Here is a 25,000-nt window from a genome sequence, read left to right as displayed (position 1 = left end):
AACTTTGTGCTGTCTGTGGTCTTCACTGCTGAGCCGTTGAGGAGGATCGGTGTGTGACAGTGCTGCTTTTGTAACTTTGTAACTTTGTTTTGAAAAAGTGCTGTATAAATAAAGTGTATTATTATTATTATTATTATTATTATTATTATTATTATTATTATTATTATTCCATTGTTATTTATTATTATTCATATTATTATTAGGCTATTTTTATTATTAAAGCAAAAGTTGACATTTTTAAATCAATTTTTAAAATTCTCGGTGAAAGTAAAGTTAATAAATACTGATTTGAATTCACATTAAGGATGCAACATTGTAATATTGTGGTTACAGTTCTGGACAATAAAGTAGTATAAATGTTTCTGGATGTTGGGGGTCCAAACAATTCAGGTCTACTTTATCAGGATGAAGAAACAAATGCATGACTGTCCATCATGTATTTGACATATAAATGATGCTTTACGGCCTTACATTACATTACAGGTCATTCAGCAGACGCTCTTATCCAGAGTGACTTACAGTGAACTCACTACAGGGACAGTCTCCCTGGAGCAACTCAGGGTTAAGTACCTTGTTCAGAGGTAGGCCTACAATGGTGACATTTTTTTAACACAGTTTTTACACAAAGAACAGTTGGAATCACTTTTACCTTTGTCAGGCTAATTTTACTTAAATCGCTTTGTTTTTCCAACCGTAATGTCACCATTACTCATTATAATGGTTTTGCGTATGTAATAGTCATGTGTGCAGTAGTATTTCCAAGCTAGGAGGTCTTTCTGACAAAATGTAGATAATTTCAAAGGCAGTTTGGTGGATCCGCTGCACTGACTCTAACTGTTCCTCGGCAACCGTGACGTCACTTTCCTCACCAATCGCAGAGATCGCCGGACTGACGCTCCTCTCGCGAGAGGATCGCATTAGCTTGGTTAGTTAGCTAGCCGTGAACAAACTTGACTGGTGTACCCGGCTGTATTTTTACACTTTATTCTTTTTAAAAGCACTGAGAGGACTCTGGGCACCTCTGCTGTGATATTGTCTCATCACGCCGGTAGGACAGGATCGTCTCCGGGCCTTGTGTCTGTACGGTGAGTTGTAAACGCACACAGTATGCTAACTAACGTTAGCCGGGAGGAAATGGGTTTGTTTTGGGAGCCTCGAGAATCTCTAAATTATTATTTTAAAAGCGCCCCACTGCTGTTTACCTGCAGAAATGTGTCTGTTGTTGTGTTATTATTGTGTGTTTCCTATCAGGAGCATGTGTTGATGGTGTCTACGTGGTGTCTGTTCGTGCAGGTACACGCTGTGACCGAGCTGTGGCAGTGTTGTTCACGTGTCGGTGGATGTGTTGTCACAGATCTGTCCTCTCTGCAGGATCCTGATGATGAGTTATGATCTGTCCTCTCTGCAGGATCCCGAGGATGAGTTATGCTGAAAAGCCAGAAGACATCACAAAAGAAGAGTGGATGGACAAACTGAACAATGTGCACATACAGAGGGCGGACATGAATCGGCTCATTATGAATTACCTGGTGACAGGTGAGGCTGAATAAACAACTTGTTATTTATTCCCCCTTTTGTCCCAGGACAACAAATACATCTTTATTATTCAACTGTTATTTAGCATTTTAATACACTATCTTTGAATGAGCATAAATTCAATCGTACATATTTATGAAACAACCTTTAATATTCTTTCACATGAATGTATTTTAAAATAAAAAAGCTTTCCAACTAAATACTCAATAAGAGGACTTTGTCGGTACTTGCATAGTTCAACAATAACATTCTTTATGTCAAAATCATTTTAAAAGGATCTAGATCTGTTGACCAACAGAAGAAAAATCGCCAACTATTTTGATAATCGTTAAAGTAATGTTCATGCTAATAATATCTTTTGGATTTGGAGTGACGACACATTTAAAGATATAACTGTGAGAAAGTGGGATGGACATGTTATACACCAAACTATGAATCGATGAATCTAAAAGAGAACCAGCAGGTTGTGAAATACAGAATACTTGTCGGTCTTTCTCTGAGACGGTAATACTCTGTAAACGAAGCACACATGTCCTCGTGCGTCTCGTCAGCGACTTCTTCTCTGAATCGTCGGTCCGACTGTAAATAACTAAAACGACAGATAAACAACATCGCTGAACGTCAACAAGTGGAATATCTGCACGTTGAATCTGTACACGTTCTCCACCGTCTTCATGTCTTTTCTTCGGCTTCTGTGTCACATGTTTCAAGAGGGATTCAAAGAAGCTGCGGAGAAGTTTCGTATGGAGTCTGGCATCGAGCCGAGCGTGGACCTGGACTCTTTGGATGAAAGGATAAATATCAGAGAGATGATCCTGAAGGGACAGATACAGGAAGCCATTGCACTCATCAACAGCCTCCACCCGGAGCTGCTGGACACCAACCGATACCTGTACTTCCATCTGCAGGTGCGTTTACACAGAGCTTTGTAATAACAATATCTTTTATATATTAAGCACTTCTCAAAACAAGTGACATACATGCATTTAAAAAGACTAAACAAACAGTTAATGAAATATTCTGATAAATACAAAGTGTGTTTTAAACTCGACTTAAAAGAAGAAACCGCTTCAGCTTCTCTGGTCTCCTCCAGCAGGTCGTTCCACAACCGAGGGGCCCAAAATAAAAGTCACTTTAGTTTTAAGGTTCGTGCCTCCAGAGGATCTCCGGTGCTTTCAGGCTCGAGGAGGTCTCATACATTCTGGAGCTAACTCCCTACGAGCCTTAAAAGATCCTCCTGGTGAACGACGACACGCGTCTGACCAGCAGGAAGCTTAATGCACAGAAACAGTTCAAGTGTCTCCATAAAGCTTGAACTTGCTTCACTGCTCCTCTGTTTCCTCTCCTGCAGCAGCAACATTTGATCGAGTTAATCCGGCTCAGGGAGACGGAGTCGGCGCTGGAGTTTGCACAGATGCAGTTGGCGGAGCAGGGCGAGGAGAGCCGCGAGTGTCTGACAGAGATGGAGAGAACGTTAGCGCTGCTGGCCTTCGATAACCCAGAGGAGTCGCCCTTTGGAGACCTGCTGAACATGATGCAGCGGCAGAAGGTGGGCAAGGTTTCACTTCACCTCCTTATTTTAATGTGAGCACTACGTGTGATGTGAGTACGTCGCGTTCACAACTAAAGATCCGTTTATTAGATTTTGATAAGAAATCGTTTGAAAAAGTAAATTAGATTTTCAGAATTTAAAGTCTTATTTATTGTAGTAGGTCTCAAACGTGACGGTTAGATGCTCGAGGAGTAGACGAGATGTTTGTGTGAGAAGAGCAGTGAGGGAACTAAACTAGAGGTTTATAGTTCACACGATTACACTAATAATTTGTCTGCAAGTTTTATTTTTTAAATGACTTTTACGGCTTCAGTGATTTCTATTCTCTCTCATTATGTTTGATATTTAGGAAGTTTTGTTTGAGTATAATGAAATAAATCTGATTCCAAATGAATGATGTCATCCTCTTTCTAATGAGCTGCTAAAGTAAATCAGATGATATTAATATCCTGCTGTTTGAGTGCAGCAGGAAGCTTTGTTCATTTGCATATAACAGCCACATTCTAATGACGCTGGTTGAACATTGGTTCCCTTTAACAACATACTAAATGCAGACCATAAGTTATTGTGTTACAGCAGGTAGAGTGAATATATCATCAACACTAGAAAGATTATCTATAAAATACACAATATAAAGTATAAAGAAATAAGTTAGAATACGCTGATGTACCAAACTACAACTGAAGTATACAAATATAATAATCATAATACACATCAGTTGTTTGGTCTCAGTTTAAATGCACACTGAGGTTAAAGCTGTGCACGTGTTGCTGTGCAGGTGTGGAGCGAGGTGAACCAGGCGGTGCTGGACTATGAAAACAGGGAGTCGACGCCCAAACTGGCGAAACTCCTGAAGCTGCTGCTGTGGGCTCAGAACGAGCTGGACCAGAAGAAGGTGAAATATCCCAAAATGACTGACCTGAGCACGGGCACCATCGAGGACCCCAAGTGAACACGAGCCCCCCCCACGTCCCCTAATTTATGATCAGTCAGTGACTGTGTGACAACCAGGTGACATGTATGTAGAAACAAATGCTACGTTGGGTTTTTTTCATGTTTCATTCATGAGATAAAAAGTCATTGTGCAAACTGTAAATTGCTGTTTTTGCAAATAGAAATTGTTTTGTTCACTGATCCTGAATTGAATAGATCGGAGACGACAAAATTCAATATGCTGTTTTATATTTAGTAGTATTTATTTTGACCCCAAGACTTTATTTCAGAGGAAGATGGTATATATGAACAGCGTGAATATGAACAGCGTGAATATGAACAGCGTGAATATGAATATGAACAGCGTGAATATGAATATGAACAGCGTGAATATGAACAGCGTGAATATGAATATGAACAGCGTGAATATGAACAGCGTGAATATGAACAGTGTTTATATGAACAGTGTGTATATGAACAGTGTGAATATGAACAGTGTGTATATGAACAGTGTTTATATGAACAGTGTGAATATGAACAGTGTGAATATGAACAGTGTTTATATGAACAGTGTGTATATGAACAGTGTGTATATGAACAGCGTGTATATGAACAGTGTGAATATGAACAGCGTGTATATGAACAGTGTGAATATGAACAGTGTTTATATGAACAGTGTTTATATGAACAGTGTTTATATGAACAGTGAATATGAACAGCGTGTATATGAACAGTGTTTATATGAACAGCGTGTATATGAACAGTGTTTATATGAACAGTGAATATGAACAGCGTGAATATGAACAGTGTGAATATGAACAGCGTGTATATGAACAGTGTTTATATGAACAGTGTGTATATGAACAGTGTTTATATGAACAGTGTTTATATGAACAGTGTGAATATGAACAGCGTGTATATGAACAGTGTGTATATGAACAGTGTGTATATGAACAGTGTTTATATGAACAGTGTGTATATGAACAGCGTTTATATGAACAGTGTGTATATGAACAGCGTTTATATGAACAGTGTGTATATGAACAGCGTTTATATGAACAGTGTGTATATGAACAGTGTGAATATGAACAGCGTTTATATGAACAGTGTGAATATGAACAGCGTGTATATGAACAGCGTTTATATGAACAGCGTGTATATGAACAGCGTTTATATGAACAGCGTGTATATGAACAGCGTGAATATGAACAGCGTTTATATGAACAGCGTGAATATGAACAGCGTTTATATGAACAGCGTTTATATGAACAGTGTGAATATGAACAGCGTGTATATGAACAGCGTTTATATGAACAGCGTTTATATGAACAGCGTTTATATGAACAGCGTGAATATGAACAGCGTGTATATGAACAGCGTTTATATGAACAGTGTGAATATGAACAGCGTTTATATGAACAGTGTGAATATGAACAGTGTGAATATGAACAGCGTTTATATGAACAGTGTGAATATGAACAGTGTGAATACGAACAGCGTGTATACGAACTGTGAACATGACTCACTGCAAGAGACTGTTGCAAATTAGCTCAACATTTAAAGTTTCATACACAAAATTAGAGTATTTTTTAATTAAATGGAAAGATACACTTTATTAATGTAACATAGTTTTAATTCATAAAGTATTTTATGATTTGTACCTTTACAGTATGTCTGCGGGATGAACGGCCTTCATGTGTGTTGGAGGGAAAACGTCTCGACTGACCGGCTGCGTCACAGAAAGGCTTCCTCGCTGAGTTTCAGCCTCGCTGAGCCGGTTTGCACCACATGGTAACGTTCGGCTTTGTGTTGCGAGGGCTTGAGTTTAGGATGATGAGGATTTATACGCTGCGTGAGAGAACGGCCGTTCCGATCAAGAAGAGTCGCGGTGCCAAATACGGCAACTCTGTTTGAAAAGTCTGATTTAAAACTATTTGAATCTTTGTTTTTCTTCTCATTGTGAACAGGCTTTTAGAAGTCACAGAACTTGTTGTCCATCCTGCCACTTCTAAAGCCGTTCGTATTTTCACTTACTACATGTACATGTGTTCTGGCGGGAGGCTCTGGTGCTTCTTTGTTTTGTTTACTTTTATTTGCTGCTAGTTGTCCATCCTTAATTTCTTTTAAGGTTGATTTGTATAGATATTGGCATTGACAAATACTGAGACCCACAGAGCTCACGTCCCTTTTATTATTCAACATTTTTAAGACCAGATTTGCAAATATTAAAATAAACAAAACTTTTGTCAACCATACAAGATGTGTTTTTCATTCCCTGACTTGTGTGTTTGCACTTTTTCAGGGAAAATCCAGAGAATATGTTTCAATAAATATGGATGAAGAGAAGTTGTTGATTATTGATTAATATAAAACATGTTATAGATTAAAGCTTCCCAGCTGCATATAAAGTCATTATGACTTAGTGACGCTCACACATTAATCCATCAATCGTTATTATAGATTATAGATTTTGACATGTTTAATGCAGGAGTTTCACTTGTAACAATATGTTTACACTGTAGTATTGTTACTTTGATTTACTTCTAATAGTCGAGTTACGGGAGGTTGTTTCAAGTCCTTAAAATAAAACATTTTAACATTTTAAAAGCCGACAGCTTTGGTTCGATGCTCTGACGACATGCAAATGTTGTTCCCAGTCTGCGGTCATTCCTGCAGATCACAAGCAGGTTCTCGTTCTGTGTTTTGTTTCAACAAGTTGTACCTGTTTGTCCTGTCGGCCTGGAGGCACGAGGCAGATCAGTGCAGATCAGTGCAGCTCAGTGCTGCTCTGGTAACGCAGGAGACACCCGCGCTGTCCGAATGGCTGACGAGAACACGGCAGGAGACGGCAGGAAACACTTCAGCGACTCTCTCCTGGATCCTCACGTTTACGCCAGTGCTTCCACCGACAAGGAGCCAGAAGACCGAAACCTGTGGACCAGGTGAGACGGATCAACACACTGCAAGCTTTCACAATAGGAATTTTAAAAATGTTTGTCAGTGGGGGTCTCTGGCCTTGTTGATGAGGTCAACTGCAGAGGGGAAGAAGCTGTTCATAAGGCATGAGGTTTTGGTCCTGAGAGACCGCAGCCTCCTGCCGGATGGAAGTGACACAAAAAGTCTGTCCAGGGTGGGAGGGGTCTGCTGCAACCTTACCTGCACGCTTCCGGGTCCTGGAGGTGTGCAGGTCCTGGAGGCGTGCAGGTCCTGGAGGGATGGCAGATTGCAGCTGATCACCTTCATCGCAGAGCAAATGACACGCTGCAGTCCCAGTCCCTTGTCCCGGTCAGTGGCAGCAGCGTACCAGATGGTGATGGAGGAGGTGAGGATGGACTCGATGATGGCAGTGTAGAAGTGCACCATCATATCATGTCCACTGTCTTTAGAGCGTTGAACTCCAAGTGGTTCACACTGCAACAGGTCACCAGTCGGTCAATCTCCCACCTGTAGGCCGACTCATCCCTGCCAGAGATGAGTCCGATGAGGGTGGTGTCGTCCGCAAACGTCAGGAGCTTGACAGACTGGTGACTGGAGGTGCAGCTGTTGGTGTACAGGGAGAAGAGCAGAGGAGAAAGAACGCAGCCTTGGGGGGGATCCGGTGCTGATGGTCCTGAAGTCAGAGACATGTTTCCCCAGCTTCACGTGCTGTCTCCTGTCAGACAGGAAGTCTGTGATCCACCTGCAGGTGGAGTCAGGCACGCTCAGCTGGGAGAGCTTGTCTTGTAGCAGAGCTGGGATGATGGTGTTGAAGGCAGAGCTGAAGTCCACAAACAGGATCCTGGCGTAGGTTCCTGCGGAGTCCAGGTGCTGGAGAATGTAGTGGAGGGCCATGTTGACAGTATCGCCTACAGACCTGTTGGCTCTGTAGGCAAACTGCAGGGGGTCCAGGAGTGGGTCTGTGATGGATTTGAGATGGGACAGGACAAGGCGCTCAAAGGACTTCATTACCACAGAGGTCAGGGCGACGGGTCTGTAGTCATTTAGTCCTGCGATCCTTGTTTTTTTGGGAACAGGATGATGGTGAAGGCCTTGAAGCATGCTGGCATGTGGGATGTCTCCAGTGAGGTGTTAAAAATGTATGTGAACACTGGAGACAGCTGATCATCACAATGGTTCAAAGTGGAGGGAGAGACAGAGTCAGGTCCGGCTGCTTTGCGGGCGTTCTGCCTCTTGGATAGGGTGTTGACGTCCCTCTCAAGAATGGAGCGAGGTGTCACTGTGGAAGTGGGGGGAGGGGGGCACTGAGGTGAGCAGTAATGGAGAGGCTAAGGCCTCTGCTGAGGTGGGGGAGATGGGACTCCTGGACTGGAGCTGATGAAGAGTGTCAGACCTGAATTTAAACATTAAGACAATTACAAAGCCAGCCAACGATCACCTTCAGAACGTCTCACAGATTAAGGGACTTGTGTCTCCGCAGGATTTGGAAAAAACATGTAAATGAATTTATCGTCAGTAGACTCCTTTACTGTAACTATGTCTTTACAGGATTAGACCTCATGAACACCATCACTCCAGTTCTGAGGTCTTTACATCGGCTTCCTGTCTGTCCGAGAAGTGACTTCTAAATACTGCTGCTGGTTCATAAAGCACTGAATGGTTTAAGACCAAAATACATTTCTGATCGTCTGCTTCATGAACCATCCAGACTGTTTTCTTCAGTCTGAACTGAAGACGGAGAAGCAGCGTTCAGTGTTTCTGCTCCATCTTTCTGGAACAAACTCCCAGAAAACTGCAGCTCTCACTTCTTTTAAATCAAAGCTGAAGACTTTTGTTTGTTTGACTAACTCTTCAATTCTTACACAGCACCGTCACTTTTATTCTTGTTTTAAACTCATCTTATATTTGAGCTTGTTTTGGCTCTTTTAGGACTTTTTAATTGTAAGTAAATGTAATTTCATTATGCGTGTCCTTTGCACTTTTGATGTACTGTACTGTGCAGACAGTACAGACTGTTGACTGTGCAGATTGTAAAGACTGTACAGACTGTGTAAACTGCAGACTGTACAGACGGTTGACTGTGCAGATTATGTCGACTATAGACTGTGCAGACTATACAGACTGTAGACTGTGCAGACTGTACAGAATCTGCAGACTGTTGACTGTGCAGATTGTGTCGACTGTAGACTATGCAGACTGTATAGAGTCTACACAGTCTGTACGGTCACCACTGTAAACTGTGTAAACTGTGTAGACTGTACAGACTGTTGACTGTGCAGATTGTCGACTGTAGACTGTGCACACTATACAGACTGTATAGAGTCTACACAGTCTGTACAGTCACCACTGTAGACTGTGCAGACTGTGTAGACTGTGCAGACGGTGTCGACTGTACAGACTGTTGACTGTGCAGACTGTAGAATGTGTGGACTGTGAAGACTGAAGACTGTGTAGACTGTGCAAACTGCAGACTTTGTCGAATGTACAGACTGTTGACAGTGCAGATTTTGAAGACTTTACAGACTCTGTAGACTGTGCAGACTGTACAGACTGCGCAGATTGTGTCGACTGTACAGACTGTATAGACTGCAGGCGGTGTCGACTGTGTCGACTGTGCAGACTGTGTCAACTGCAGACTGTGTCGACTGTACAGACTGCAGACTGTGTAGCCTGTGCAGACTGTGTAGACTGCAGACCGTGCAGACTGTGTAAATTACAGACGGTGTCGACTGTACAGAATGTGTAAACTGTGAAGACTGTGTAGACTGTGTAAACTGCAGACTGTACAGACTGTATAGAGTCTACACAGTCTGTAAAGTCACCACTGTAGACTGTACAGACTGTGTAAACTGTAGACTTTGCAGACGGTGTAGACTGTACAGACTGTAGACTATGCAGACTGTGAAGACTGTGCAGATGGTGCCGACGGTACAGACTGTTGACTGTGCAGACTATGTCGACTATAGACTGTGCAGACTGTGCAGACTGCACACTGTGCAGATTGTTGACTGTGCAGATTGTGTCAACTGTAGACTTTGCAGACTGTATAGAGTCTACACAGTCTGTACAGTCACCACTGTAGACTGTACAGACTGTAGACTATGCAGACTGTGAAGACTGTAGACTGTGAAGACTGTGTAGACTGTGAAGACTGTGTAGACTGTATAGACTGTGCAGACTGTGTAGACTCAGCAGACTATGTAGACTGTGCAGACTATGTAAACTGTAGGCTGTATAGACTGTGCAGACTGTATAAACTGCAGACGGTGTGGACTGTACAGACTGTAGACTGTGCAGACTGTGTTGACAGTACAGACTGTTGACTGTGTAGACTGTGCAGACTGTACATACTGTGTAAACTGCAGACTATACAGACGGTTGACTGTGCAGATTATGTCGACTATAGACTGTGCAGACTATACAGACTGTGTAGACTGTGCAGACTGTACAGAATCTGTAGACTGTGCAGACTGTTGACTGTGCAGATTGTGTCGACTGTAGACTGTGCACACTATACAGACTGTATAGAGTCTACACAGTCTGTACAGTCACCACTGTAGACTGCAGATTGTAGACTGTGCAGACTATGCAGACTGTGCAGACTGTGTAAACTGCAGACTGTGAGGACTGTGTAGACTGTGCAGACTGTGCAGATTGTGAAGACTGTACATACTGTGTAAACTGCAGACTGTACGGACTGTTGACTGTGCAGATTATGTCGACTATAGACTGTGCAGACTGTCTAGACTGTAGAATGTGTAGACTGTGTGGACTGTGAAGACTGTGTAGACTGTGAAGACTGTGCAGACTGTGAAGACTGTATAGACTGTTGACTTTGCAGATTGTGTCGACTGTAGACTGTGCAGACTGTATAGAGTGTACACAGTCTGTACAGTCACCACTGTAGACTGTACAGACTGTTTAAACTGCAGACTGTGCAGACTGTAGCTTTCTGCACATTGCTACGTGAACATTAAAGGGTAATTTCTGTATTTTACAACCTGGATCTTTTTCTATATTTTTGTGTCTAATTGACTAAATGTCAAATATTGAGTGAGGGGCTGTGATGTCATCATATCGGTCACTAAAAGTTTTTTCCTTCAATTTTCCATCTAGCATCAGCTGTACTTTGGGTTTAGTGCTACTTAGTTAATATTAGCATGCTAACACGCTAAATTAAGATGATCAAAAAAATTGTTTACCAGCACAAAATGTTGCATTTGTTTTGCACTAATCTGAAAAAGACAATGTTCCTCCCAAGACGTTCACACGCAGCTGTGCAGACGACGGTTTTCTACATGTTGGACCGCACGACCTCAGCCCTTCATTCATACGACCTTTTCTTTCAAAGATCCAAAAACATGTTGATATCCAAGTCTTTCATAATGTTTATAGTTTATAGTTGCATCTCTACAGCAACACAGATCTGACTGAACTGTTCAGACTTAAAACCCAAATTGATACATATTCCAAATCTGCTGTTTACAAGCAAAAATCACAAGAAAACTCCAAAGCACTTTCCTTCTAGTTATTGTGATTAAATAGTCACAGGTATACTCTGCTGTTTACTGTCCTAAGAATGCTCCTAAAGTTATCTAAATATCTTGAATGTCTTAATCCTGTTGACCAGAATATAGTCAGATTATGACGAATCCTGTGCAATATGTTTTATATCATATGTGCAATAATTTAAATTCAATATTCAGTCTGTCGAATACATTTAGTTTTCTAACGGTTGCTTCCTCTGCTGTAAACAAAGCGTCTTGATATTGTGTTTATTTTAATAATAAACATGTTAGCCTGATGCTAACACTAATGCTGCTGTGCAACATGCAACATGTGCTTCAGGTTTGAAAGTCTCCTCCCAGAAGAAGATTACGAAGTGGAGTTTGTCCAGAACGCGCTGGCACAGTCTCCTGAAGAAGCCTCCAGTCGGGTAAAGCTTTAATCTTTACTGCTTCACAGTTGAGTGATAGTTTCAGCTTCACCACATCTCCACCTCTTCTCTCTCAGGGCCATGGTGTTCGCTCACATGTGCCTCTGCAGCACTTCATACACTTTATCGTCCTGGTTGCCAACATACTTCAAAGAATCATTTCCGGACGCCAAAGTACGTTTTCTCAATATTTTCTAATAAACCGCCGGCTGCACAGATTGTTTCAATAAAGCCATAAGAAAAGGGCTTCATTTCTTGGCTCTGCTTCTTCTCTTGCAGGGATGTGTGTATAATGTGATTCCATGGCTTGTTGCAATTCCATCAGCCCTCGCTGGAGGATACACCTCAGACTTTCTCATCAATCAAGGTATGAAACAAATTATCCTAACCCTAACCCTTTCATCGCAAACTAAAAGATGTTGACTCCTTGTGTTTTCTCTGTAGGATATGAAGTCTCTTTGGTGAGAAAGATCATGCAGGTGAGTGTTGAAACAGGTGTCCAGTACTCCAGTGTAGGGGAGACCGGGGTTGGTTGACTCACTTTTCACTCCATAGTTTATGTGAGAATGTATTTGAACGAGTAGTAAATAAAAGGTTAAGGTATCAGCTATAGGGCATCCCGGTAGCACAGGCGACACATATACAAAGGCTGAGTCCGACCCGTGGCTGTATGTCTTTCTCCTTGTCTCTCTCCCCCTTTCACATTCTACACTTCTCTATCTCCCCCTTTCACATTCTACACTTCTCTATCTCCCCCTTTCACATTCTACACTTCTCTATCTCCCCCTTTCACATTCTACACTTCTCTATCTCCCCCTTTCACATTCTACACTTCTCTATCTCCCCCTTTCACATTCTACACTTCTCTATCTCCCCCTTTCACATTCTACACTTCTCTATCTCTCTCCCCCTTTCACATTGTACACTTCTCTCTCTCCCCTTTCACATTCTACACTTCTCTCTCTCTCCCTTTCACATTCTACACTTCTCTTTCTCTCTCCCTTTCACATTCTACACTTCTCTCTCTCTCTCTCTCCCTTTCACATTCTACACTTCTCGCTCTTCCCTCTTTCACATTCTACACTTCTCTCTCTCTCTCCCTTTCACATTCTACACTTCTCGCTCTCCCTCTTTCACATTCTACACTTATCTCTCTCCCCATTTCACATTCTACACTTCTCTCTCTCTCCCTTTCACATTCTACACTTCTCTCTCCCTTTCACATTCTACAACTTCTCTCTCCCTTTCACATTCTACATCTACACTTCTCTCTTTCTCTCCCTTTCACATTCTACACTTCTCTCTTTCTCTCCCTTTCACATTCTACACTTCTTCTTTCTCCCTTTTCATGTTCTACACTTCTCTCTCTCTCTCTCCCTTTAACATTCTACACTTCTCTCTCTCTCCCTTTCACATTCTACACTTCTCTCTCCCTTTCACATTCTACACTTCTCTCTCTCTCCCTTTCACATTCTACACTTCTCTCTCTCTCTCCTTTCACATTCTACACTTCTCTCTCTCTCTCCCTTTCACATTCTACACTTCTCTCTTCTCTCTCTTTCACATTCTACACTTCTTTGTCTCCCTTTTCTGTTCTAGCCCTTCCTCTCTCTCTCTCTTTAACATTCTACACTTCTCTCTTCCTCTCTCTCCCTTTCACATTCTAGCACTTCTCTCTCCCTTCAACATTCTACACTTCTCTCTCTCTCCCGTTCCATTCTACAGCTTCGCTCTCTCCCTTTCACTTTCTACACTTCTCTCTCGTCTTTCATACATTCTACACTTCTCTCTCTCTAACCTTTCACATTCTACACTTCCCTCTCTCCCCCTTTCACATTCTACACTCCTCTCTCTCTCTCTCTCCTCCTCCCTTTCACATTCTACACTTCCCCTCTCTCCCCCTCTCCCATTCTACACTTCTACACTTCTCTCTCCTCCTTTCACATTCTAAACACTTCTCTCTCTATCCCTTTCACCTTCTACACTTCTCTCTTCTCCCCCTTTCATTCTACACTCTCCTCTCTCCCCCTTTAACATTCTACACTTCTCTCTCTCCCCCCCCTTCACATTCTATCTATACACTTATCTCGCTCCCCATTTCACATCTAATCTTACACTTCTCTCTCCCCTTTCACTTCTAACACTTCTCCTCTCTCCCCTTTCACATTCTAACACTTCTCTATCTCTTCTCCCCCTTTCACATTCTACACTTCTCTATCTCCCCCTTTCACATTCTACACTTCTCTCTCTCCCCTTTCACATTCTACACTTCTCTCTCTCCCCCCTTTCACATTCTACACTTCTCTATCTCCCCCTTTCACATTCTACACTTCTCTCTCTCTCTCCCCTTTCACATTCTACACTTCTCTCTCTCTCTTTCACATTCTACACTTCTCTCTCTCTCTTTCACATTCTACACTTCTCTCTCTCTCTCCCTTTCACATTCTACACTTCTCTCTCTCTCTCTCTCTCCCTTTCACATTCTACACTTCTCTCTCTCCCCCTTTCACATTCTACACTTCTCTCTCCTCCTTTCACATTCTAACACTTCTCTCTCTATCCCTTTCACCTTCTACACTTCTCTCTCTCTCCCCCTTTAACATTCTACACTTCTCGCTCTCTCCCCCTTTAACATTCTACACTTCTCCTCTCCCCCCCTTTCACATTCTACACTTATCTCTCGCCCCCCCTTTCACATTCTACAAACTTCTCTCCCCCTGCACATTCTAAACACTTCTCTCTCTCTCCCTTTCACATTCTACACTTCTCTATCTCCTCTCCCCTTTCACATTCTAACACTTCTCTATCTCCCCTTTCACATTCTACACTTCGCTATCTCCCCCTTTCACATTCTACACTTCTCTATCTCTCCTCCCCCTTTCACATTGTACACTTCTCTTCTCTCCCCTTTCACATTCTACACTTCTCTCTCTTCCCTTCACATTCTAACAACTTCTCTCTCTCCCTTTCACATTCTACACTCTCTCTCTCTTCTCTCCCTTGCACATTCTACAACTTCTCTCTCTCTCTCTCCTTCACATTCTACACTTCTCCTACGACTTCTCCTCTCCCTCTTTCACATTCTACACTTCTCTCTCTCTCTCCCTTTCACATTCTACACTTCTCGCTCTCCCTCTTTCACATTCTACACTTATCTCTCTCCCCATTTCACATTCTACACTTCTCTATCTCTTTCACATTCTACACTTCTCTCTCTCTTTCACATTCTACACTTCTCTCTCTCTTTCACATTCTACACTTCTCTCTCTCTTTCACATTCTACACCTTCTCTCTCTCTCCCTCTTTCACATTCTACACTTCTCTCTCCCTTTCACATTCTACACTTCTCTCTCTCTTTCACATTCTACACTTCTCTCTCTCTTTCACATTCTAAACTTCTCTCTCTCTCTATACTTCTCTCTCTCTTTCACATTCTACACTTCTCTCTCTCCTTCTACAATTCTCTCTCTCCCCCTTTCAAATTGTTGTACACTGACCCTGTTGCACAAATAATACAACCTCGAAACAAATTAAGATCCACAAGGGGTGCCGTCAGGGGTGTCCTCTATCACCACTTTTGTTTATAATGGCAATAGAACCGCTGGCTATAGCTGTTCGGTCTCATCCAAAGATCTCTGGTACTATAGGTCAAACAGACCACCGCTTAGCTTTATATGCTGATGACGTCATCGTGTTTCTCAGGGATTTGGAGAGATCAATTCCAGTATTATTAGAAGTGATGGGAACATTTGGTGAATCTTCCAGTTACAAAATTAATCATTCCAAATCTTCCATAATGTTATTAAATTCCAAAGAGAGAAGTAGTCCGACTGCATCAGTCTCCCAGTTTAAAGTTGTAGATAATTTTACATATTTGGGTGTAAATATAGTGCCCAATATAACAGATGTGGTGAATTCTAATTACGATCCTGTTATGGAGTCAATTACCAGAACAATTGATCGATGGAAGCCGATGTCCATCTCCTTAGTATATTAAAAATGAACATACTCCCCAAGTTGCTCTATCTATTCCAAAACATCCTCCTGCCTCCTCCTCCAAACTTATTTTCAAAGTTAAGGAAATTATTTTTAAGTGATTAATTAATTATTCTGTCGTGTCAGAGGCAAAGCAGCGGGTGTGGGAGAAGTTCGGAGAAGCTATGGAGAAGGACTTTCGGTCGGCACCAAGGTGCTTCTGGAAAACCATCCGGCACCTCAGGAGGGGGAAGCGAGGAACCATCCAAGCTGTGTACAGCAAGGGTGGGACCCTGCTGACTTCAACTGAGAAGGTTATCGGCCGGTGGAAGGAGCACTTTGAGGAACTCCTGAATCCGACTAACACGCCCTCTATGGTTGAGGCAGAGCTGGAAGCTGATGGGGGATCATCGTCAATTTCCCTGATGGAAGTCACTGAGGTAGTCAAACAACTCCACAGTGGCAAAGCCGCAGGGGTTGATGATATCCGTCCAGAAATGCTGAAGGCTTTGGGTGTTGAGGGGCTGTCTTGGTTGACACGCCTCGTCAACATTGCGTGGAAGTCTGGGACAGTGCCTAGGGGTTGGCAGACCGGGGTGGTGGTTCCCCTATTTAAAAAGGGGGACCAGAGAGTGCGTGCCAACTACAGGGGTATCACACTTCTCAGCTTCCCTGGTAAAGTCTACTCCAAGGTACTGGAAAGGAGGGTTCGGCCGGTAGTCGAACCTCTGATTGAAGAGGAACAATGCGGATTCCGTCCTGGTCGTGGAACAACAGACCAACTCTTTACTCTTGCAAGGATCCTGGAGGGGGCCTGGGAATACGTCCTACATGCGTTTTGTGGATCTGGAGAAAGTGTATGACCGGGTCCCCCGGGTGATACTGTGGAAGGTGCTGCGGCAGTATGGGGTGAGGGCCATCCAAATCCCTGTACGCCCTCTTGTGGAAGTTTTCCTGCTTTACTCTGGAGAGATGTATATAAAGTCAAATAAATGGTGATAGAGACAGAGTTGTCTTTGTGCATTTATTTGAGATCTCAAATTGGCACCAGTTCTACAGAATACAACATAGTCTGTAGGAGGGCACAGTTTGAATGAAGATACATAGACAATTTATACACTCTTGTTCCTTGACTTTTTAGTGACTGAGTCATAAACACAGCAGGAGACAGGGGACAACCTGCTGATGACCTATAGAACAATAAAACATCAGTCAATAGGTGATTGATCAGCACATCTGTTATTCACTGTAAACAAGCAACAAACCAAAGATGATCTCTGTTAGATTAGTTCCTTTTGATGTTTGTAAGGTCATCTCCTCCAATCTGATGAACTCAGTCCTGGGAAACTCAAACCTTTTAGCTTTGGGTATATATACATAGACATTTGTTTCTTGGAGCAAAATAGTATCATGACCGTCTCCTTGATAACAGTTATGTAAACACTAAAACAAATGGCACACCCAAGATTCTTTCTCAGAGAGTTAATCAGTATGTAAATCTAAAGAGAGAGGACCATCTGTGTCCTATTTTACAATGCCTCCCCCATTAAGACAAGAAAAGGCAGTTGACCCTGGCTTGATAAGGGAATTTGTAAAGTTTTGCAAATGCATAGAAAGAGAAATAGGCAGATCATCACTTGTAACATTATTAGAACATTATTTAAAACAGTAGACATTTAAATTGCTATTACAGCCCAAAGTGAGAGTTGACTCGTTCACAGTGAATGTTGGCCTCCGCCAGGGCTGCGCTTTATCACCAATCCTTTTTGTGATTTTCATGGACAGGATATCGTATCGAGAGGGGTTGCGTGAGGATCTCATCGCTGCTCTTTGCAGATGATGTGGTCCTTATGGCATCATCGGTCTGTGACCTTCAACAGTCGCTGGATCGGTTCGCAGCTGAGTGTGAAGCGGTTGGGATGAGGATCAGCACCTCCAAATCTGAGGCCATGGCTCTCAGCAGGAAACCGGTGGATTGCCTACTCCGGGTAGGGCAGGGGTTGGGAACCATTTTGTCTGGGAGAGCCATAAAAGCCAAATATTTTTAAATGTATTTCCTTGAGAGCCATATATTTAATAAAATTGAGTTTTAAGTATATCATGTCTCCGAGTACTAAACGCGCTATCAGTGTTTCCCCTACCATTGTCTGCGCCGAGGTGCCGCTGAAGTGGCAGGCTCCGGAAAGGATCATGATGCAGCTCAGCATCAACTGGAGCGACGTGTAAGAACACTTCATGTCTGACGACACAAAGAAACGTTACGTCAAAACGTTTACTCACGCTTTCTCCTCCCTGCACGTGGTCCTTTGGAATCTTACTGTACGAACTGATCACTTTCGGTAACGCTGCACGTTTTATTATCTGTGAACAAATTATTAACTCATCGGTATTTAATCTTCACATCTCAATTATCTAAGTAATCTCCAGCTCAGTTAATGATGGATGAATGTTTACATGCAGGTACGGGATGCATTCTGTGCAATCACTTCCAGTTCCATGAATTAGCACCTGATGCTTCTGAAGTTACTTTTGTCAATTAAAGTTACAAACAAACTTAGTATCTACAGTCCTTCCAATGGAGCACATCATGAAAGATGTTTGTGATCATTTGTTCAACATACTGGACCACGATTGGCTCAAATAATCTGCAGATGAATCATAATGGAAATAGTTGCAGCTCTACATTTGAGCATCACATATTATATATTTAAAATGCATCATCTCTTTGCCTCAGGCTCTCCTCCGTACTCCGAGGCCGCAGCACTGCGGAGCAGCTCTGTGAGGAACCTCTGAACACGAGTTACATGTGCCGCAGGGTCCACTTGTTCTCAGGAACGCGTTTATATTTGGACAAAAAGAGTAGAACTTTGCCCCACTGAAAGTATCTGCATCATGAAAGTACCCAAAGTAAAAGTATTAATTAATATCATATTATTCATGTGTTCATCACTTTACTGTTGCAGCTGCTGGAGGAGCTTTTTACAGACTGCTGAAGTTTATCTTAGAAAATATAATTAGTATATAGAAATATTATTATAGGTATTATATTATTAATCTGAATCTTTAAAGTAACTAAAGTTCTAAAGTAAATAAAAATGTAATAAAATAGTTAAAAGCTATAACAGTAACAAAACAGCTTGAAATAAAAACGATTAAAATAAAATAGAAAACGTTACAACTTAATTATAATAAATAACTGATTAATATTACATTTCATTTAGCTAATACAATTATAAAAATTAGAATAAAATGTCAAATGAAATAAAATAAGTGATTAATAAAGTAAAATTAGAATTTAAATCCAATAAACTGAGTGAATAAGATGTTAAGTGACTGAACAGGTTTAAGTTTAAATATGTCCACCCTTCCAGCAGCTCAGATCCTCCAGATGTTATCTGAACATAATTATTATATTATTATTATATTAGAATGTTTCCTTGAACTCACTTCCTGCCTGCAGGTACGACCTGATGAAGTACTGCGGGATGTGGAGTTTCAAAGACCGACCTGCTTTCTCAGACGTCATGAAGCTGCTGGAGGCGTCGCGGCGTCTCGCAGACACTGAACATGTTCATGTTCCCGACGCCGTCGACAGACTGGAGTACAGCAGGAAGGCAGGACTGCTGACAGACATGATGGGAAACTAAGAAACTGATTCTGTATTAATAAACAGATTATCTGTATTAAAAGTCAAACTACAGACACATGTTCTTTATCTTCCATCAGAGTGTGTGTGTGTAACTGTGTGTGTAACAGCTACATTACATAACGCCTCATGTACATATTAAACACTTGTAATATAAAGTTGTGTTGATGCGAGTCATGAAGTGGGGAAGCTTCATGCTGAGTTATATTTTACTCTCTTCACCTGCAGCGTCTCTATTTGAATGTGAACATTTGAACATTAAATGACCTGTAATGTAATATTTATATATAATTAGATATAATCGTGACACTGAAAGTCATTTCATTTCTTTATTGTCAAAAAATGTACAGACAGTTAAAGTAAAAGCACAGATCTGATTATTCATTATTCATGGTTCCATCGTTGAGTAAAACAGTTTGTGTAGTAATGCTCACTGTGACCTCTGAACAGGAATCTTTATCAGAACCAGAAGATCTGCAGATTAATAAAATGTCTTCAGGTTTTGATGTCACTTCTAAGGGTTCAAATTATTCTAATCTTTAAAAGGTTTTATTTTGAATCTGCGTTACTGTTTAATCTCCTCTGGCTGAACACTGAACACGTTAAAGCGTCACTACGAGTCTCCGGTGGAGCTGCTGGTTCATCCCCTCCTGGATCAGACGGGCCGCCGGCTGTTAAAGATCAGTCACTCGTCACAACTATGGGATGGATTTACTTTTTAACTGCGATGCCTCTTAAAACAGAAGCACAAAGAGCACAAACAGGACACACGGAGAACAAAATGGAAACTAACACGAGTGCTTTACAGAAACAACTTCACAAGAACTAAAGTTCTGAATCACAGAAACCAGAGTTGAAGGGTCAGTGGAGTTTAATGTGAACTTATTCATTAACCGCAGATGTGAGTGGAGTGAAGAGTTATTAGAGAAGAGTAGATAGAGAAGAGTTATTAGAGAAGAGTTATTAGTGAAGAGTTATTAGAGAAGAGTTATTAGAGAAGAGTTATTAAAGAGTTATTAGAGAAGAGTTATTAGAGAAGAGTTGATAGTGAAGAGTTATGAGAGAAGAGTTATTAGTGAAGAGTTATGAGAGAAGAGTTATTAGTGAAGAGTTATTAGTGAAGAGTTATTAGTGAAGTTATTAGAGAAGAGTTGATAGTAAAGAGTTGCTAGAGAAGAGTTGAGAGAGAAGAGTTATTAGTGAAGAGTATTAGTGAAGTTATTAGAGAAGAGTTGATAGTAAAGAGTTGCTAGAGAAGAGTTGAGAGAGAAGAGTTATTAGAGAAGAGTAGATGGAGAAGAGTAGATGGAGAAGAGTTATTAGAGAAGAGTAGATAGAGAAGAGTAGATAGAGAAGAGTAGATGGAGAAGAATTATTAAAGAAGTCATTAGAGAATAATTGTTAGTGAAGAGTTATTAGTGAAGAGTTATGAGAGAAGAGTTATGAGAGAAGAGTTATGATAGAGAAGAGTTGATAGAGAAGAGTTGATAGAGAAGAGTTGATAGAGAAGAGTTGATAGAGAAGAGTTGATAGAGAAGAGTTGATAGTGAAGAGTTATGAGAGAAGAGTTGATAGTGAAGAGTTATGAGAGAAGAGTTGATAGAGAAGAGTTGATAGTAAAGAGTGCACCATGTATCTTCACTGGGTTTGAGACCAATAAAAACTGAGTTCTGAATCCGAACACAAGACGGGAAAACAATCTGCAACTATTTTAATAATCAATTACTTGTTTTTATTTTTTGTCTTTAAAGTCTGTTTCAGCCTCTCACATCCGAGTTCCTGCTTTTCTGTTTTATATCAAAATAAAGTGAATATTTTAGGACATTTTGAACTGTTTTGTAAAGTTTAAAGAGCAGAAACCTTCAGAGTGTAATGACAGAGCGTCACACGTTCAGGACCAGCAGGAGGTTAACTTTATATTTATAGTAGAAGGCCGGACTGTTACTTATTAATGACGCAGGATCAGAAGAGCTACGATCCTGCGTCGTTACACAATTAAACATTTGAAAAATAAAATCAGAAGCAAAACATCGATTATAAATTTGTGCATTTGAAATATTTTCTGCTGCTGCGCGTTCACCAGGTGGATGAAAGATTAAAGCTGAAGACAGAACCTGGAGACGTTTGGAGCCCCGGCTTCAGAAGACGGCGTGAAGCGTAATCCTTCTCACGCTCTCACGTCTTCTGTCACATCAAAATAAAGGTGGAGTAGAGCCGGTGTTGGCCCGTGGAGAATGAGCTCGCTCCGCTGGGATCCTCCGGCAGCGGGGAGCAGCAGCAGAAGCCTCAGTCCACCCGGATGGGCCGCAGATAATCCTGCAGGATGTGGAGGTTTGGACGAAGCCGCACATGTTCTACACTTTGTTGCTCCACAGAGACGTCGGGAACAGGATGTAGGACACGGACCACAGCAGGTAGTACACGCAGGCGGGGGGGAAGGAGGAGCAGAACACCATCGCCACCCCTGCAGACAAGACGTAGCACATCATTACACCACCGAGCTACGTCACTGAGACACGCCGCCGAGCTGCGTTGTCACTGTGCTACATATTATGAACTGAGCTGCATATTATTGTTTTAACAGCATAGTATGATACGCACCATGGAAAGGTGCGTTTATCGTCACTTTTAGCCGCCCTGTATGTTATTATAGATATATAATATATTGTGATATGCAGCTACACGTACTTCTTAGCTCTCACAGCTGCTGTTCATACAGTCTGATAATCTTCTGCTCTACATGTTCTGGGTTTAAGTCCGCTCACAGACAGCACCAGTTTGTCCCCCAGCTTCCCCTTGGTGTCCCCCAGGGCTCAGTTCTTGGACCATTATTGTTCATTTTCTACATTCTCCCTCTTGGACATATAATTCGTAAACATGGCGTCGATTTCACAGCTCTGCTGACCGCACGCAACTCTATATACACCCCCGGCTCTCGGACGACATCAAACCCGACACGACTTAAATCATATTAATGCTCGTACGAGCTGCAAATACGTTAAACTTAATCTTAAAAAGGTAATGAGGTCATCCTCATTGCCTCCCGGGCGACACTTTGCCATGTTTCCCAGCCAAGTGTGTCCATCTCTGGTTTTAATTACATCGTCTGTTGCTGAGCTCTAAAATCTTGATGTAACTGTAAACCCCCCCCCCCCCCCAGTCTGCAGCTTCTTCTGAGGAGCAACTGAAGAAAACTCATCTTGTTAACTTAACCTGCTGCTTCCTACAGCGCTTGTTGAGCAGGCTTTTCTAATCTGTATATATGTTGAATGAATGTTTCCATCATTATAATACGTGTCCTGGTTTAAAAGTCTTAAATGTAAACACTAAGGACCATAGAAGGACGTTGTAAACTATAAATGTAGATTCTTCTCTTACTGTAAATATTCAGATTCTGTTCTGGGGCAAAATAAGTTATTTTGATTGTGAATCTTTGTTATTTTTTATAACTGAGCCGATAAAAGTGAGATACTGGATGTTTCTAATGTCTTCACCTCCAACGTAGACGGCTTTCTTCCAGGCCTGGGACTCCAGCACTCGGTCGTGGGGGTAGAAGCTCTGGCTGATCATGAAGAGGATCATGGCGACTGCAATGACGCGCAGCATGGCCAGGTTCCCCCCCGACAGCAGCGAGGCGCTGGCCAGGATGCCGGAGGAGTAGATGCAGGGAAGGCCGCGGTACATGAACGGGATGCCTGCAGTGCAGAACAACAAACCTCCAGTCAGACGAGCAAACAACAAACAGCTCAAGTCAGAGCAGCTTCCTGTGCAACTCACCGCTGGTGAAGAAGCAGAGGCGCACGAACACGGAGAGCACGTAGCACACGCACAGCACGTTGTCCAGCAGGTCGGACGTCCTCAGCAGCAGCGACGTGGCGATCCCGAAGGTCGTGAAGTCGGCAAAATCATCCAGCTTTGCACCTGAACCAAACAAAGGAAAATGTTCACAAGCAGGTAGGTATGTATGTGTGTATGTGTGTATGTGTGTATGTATGTGTGTATGTATGTATGTATGTATGTATGTATGCATGTATGCATGTATGTATGTATGTATGTATGTACGTACATACATACATACATACATACATACATACATACATGCATACATGCATATATATAGAACTTCAGACGTGTTATAATACGTGAAATAATTCATATTGAAGCTTGAATAATAATTTCTGTGATTTGTGAACATTTTTAATGAACTTTGAAGTTTGTTTTCTCTGTTTCACATTAAAGATCTCAAACCTTTAAAGACTGAACTGACATTTCATTAAGAACCTGAGAGAAGATGTCACCGCGTGCTGCCGGGGTCACGGCCGTGTTACTGACACATGACACCGGCGTGTGTCCGTGTGGAATCCTCGGAGTCAGCCCGACGGGCAGCCGCTCAATAAACAACATTCTCCCGCGCCGCGTCTCTTCGTCTCCCGGCAGCGCGGGGCACATGCCTCGCGCACGAGGTGATTCCACAGCGCAACAATTCTAACTATGTCAGTCATGCAGCGGCGCCAAAGCGACGGATCAAACGGACAATTGACGCGTGATCCGTGGAGTTAGGGTTAGGGGCTAAATCTCAAAATGATTGTTCATTTTACAAAACAACATCCACCTGCAAAGTCATGCAGAAACAGCCTCCGGACACAAAGGCCGCTCATGTGCGCGGCGAGAGGCTTTGTGATGCACCTGGGAGCTATTCTGGGCTGCGGAGATAATGTGAACCTTCACACGTGAGGCTCCGAGACCGCCGCGTGCGCCTCGTGGTTCACCAGCCTGTTGACGTGCAGAGCACAGCTGAACATCATGCTGCCTCCGGACAGTCCGGCGGCTTCCTCTTACTGGATCCTTTTGTTTACGACCACATTCCGAGGTCCAGACAAAGCAGCCCGCCCCCCCCCCCCCAGCCCCCCAGCACAACTTCCTCTAAGAGCCGCTGACCAGCACTCACCCAGCGCAGAGCAGGCTCCCAGTCGCCTGGCAACCGCTCCGTCTGCCAAATCCAGCAGGTATCCAATGAGAACCAGCCAACAGGCAGCGTGATGGTGTCTGCACAGAAGAGTCAGGAAGTGTGACGACGGGAAGCTTTGCAGAGCTCCAATATGTTTGCAGGTGAGAAGCTAGAGACATGTCAACATTAGTCTTCTACAGTTTAGCATCTTTAGGACGGCTGCTCGCGGCGCCGGGTCCCATCAGCACTTGCCTGCGTCTGTCTACACGAAGCTTAGTGCCGTCCTCATTAAGCATTACTTACTGTACGGGGGCCCTGAGGGGCAAACACAACAACACTGCATGAAAACACACATCGTTGGTCGTAATCATTGACTTGGATTTTATTTCAGTGAAACAATGATTTAAGAGAAGTTAAGGGTCGTCATGGTGACACACACCAGAACATGCAACTGATCAATGTTCTGTCTGTTTCCAACTCAACGCCTCGGCGCTGTTTGTTTAATTGTTTGTGTCTTCTACCTTGCCCCCCCCCCAC

The 25,000-nt window shown here is 42.5% G+C and overlaps 2 protein-coding genes across 5 annotated transcripts; one reads left to right on the top strand and one right to left on the bottom strand.

Annotated features, from left to right (window-relative positions):
* The first annotated feature begins 788 nt into the window (after nt 1-788).
* On the top strand, nt 789-6,318 carry LOC115004973 (glucose-induced degradation protein 8-B homolog). Of its 4 annotated transcripts, none has more exons than XM_029426737.1 (6): nt 789-1,085; nt 1,294-1,536; nt 2,248-2,444; nt 2,888-3,085; nt 3,867-3,983; nt 5,691-6,318. In XM_029426737.1, exons 2-6 carry the CDS (start codon nt 1,389-1,391, stop codon nt 5,814-5,816), a joined length of 786 nt encoding a protein of 261 aa, XP_029282597.1. In that variant the 5' UTR covers nt 789-1,085; nt 1,294-1,388; the 3' UTR covers nt 5,817-6,318. The 4 variants fall into 4 exon arrangements, 3 of the variants coding, with proteins under 3 accessions (XP_029282597.1, XP_029282598.1, XP_029282599.1); XM_029426738.1 differs by having other exon boundaries at nt 796-1,085; nt 1,409-1,536; nt 5,691-6,317; XR_003831903.1 differs by having other exon boundaries at nt 800-1,085; nt 3,867-4,106; nt 5,691-5,767.
* Nucleotides 6,319-19,830: 13,512 nt separating this feature from the next.
* On the bottom strand, nt 19,831-24,975 carry tmem269 (transmembrane protein 269). Its single transcript, XM_029426736.1, has 5 exons — nt 24,716-24,975; nt 24,464-24,561; nt 23,293-23,436; nt 23,010-23,210; nt 19,831-21,979 (listed from the first exon to the last, which is right to left on the bottom strand). The coding sequence occupies exons 1-5, from the start codon at nt 24,757-24,759 to the stop codon at nt 21,870-21,872; spliced, it is 597 nt and encodes a 198-aa protein (XP_029282596.1). The 5' UTR covers nt 24,760-24,975; the 3' UTR covers nt 19,831-21,869.
* Between the last annotated feature and the right edge of the window lie 25 nt (nt 24,976-25,000).

This window comes from Cottoperca gobio, unplaced genomic scaffold, assembly GCF_900634415.1.
Source record: "Cottoperca gobio unplaced genomic scaffold, fCotGob3.1 fCotGob3_231arrow_ctg1, whole genome shotgun sequence".
Lineage (NCBI taxonomy): Eukaryota > Metazoa > Chordata > Actinopteri > Perciformes > Bovichtidae > Cottoperca > Cottoperca gobio.
Note: the sequence above shows the minus strand (reverse complement) of the source record. Positions and strands in the feature narration are given on the sequence as shown.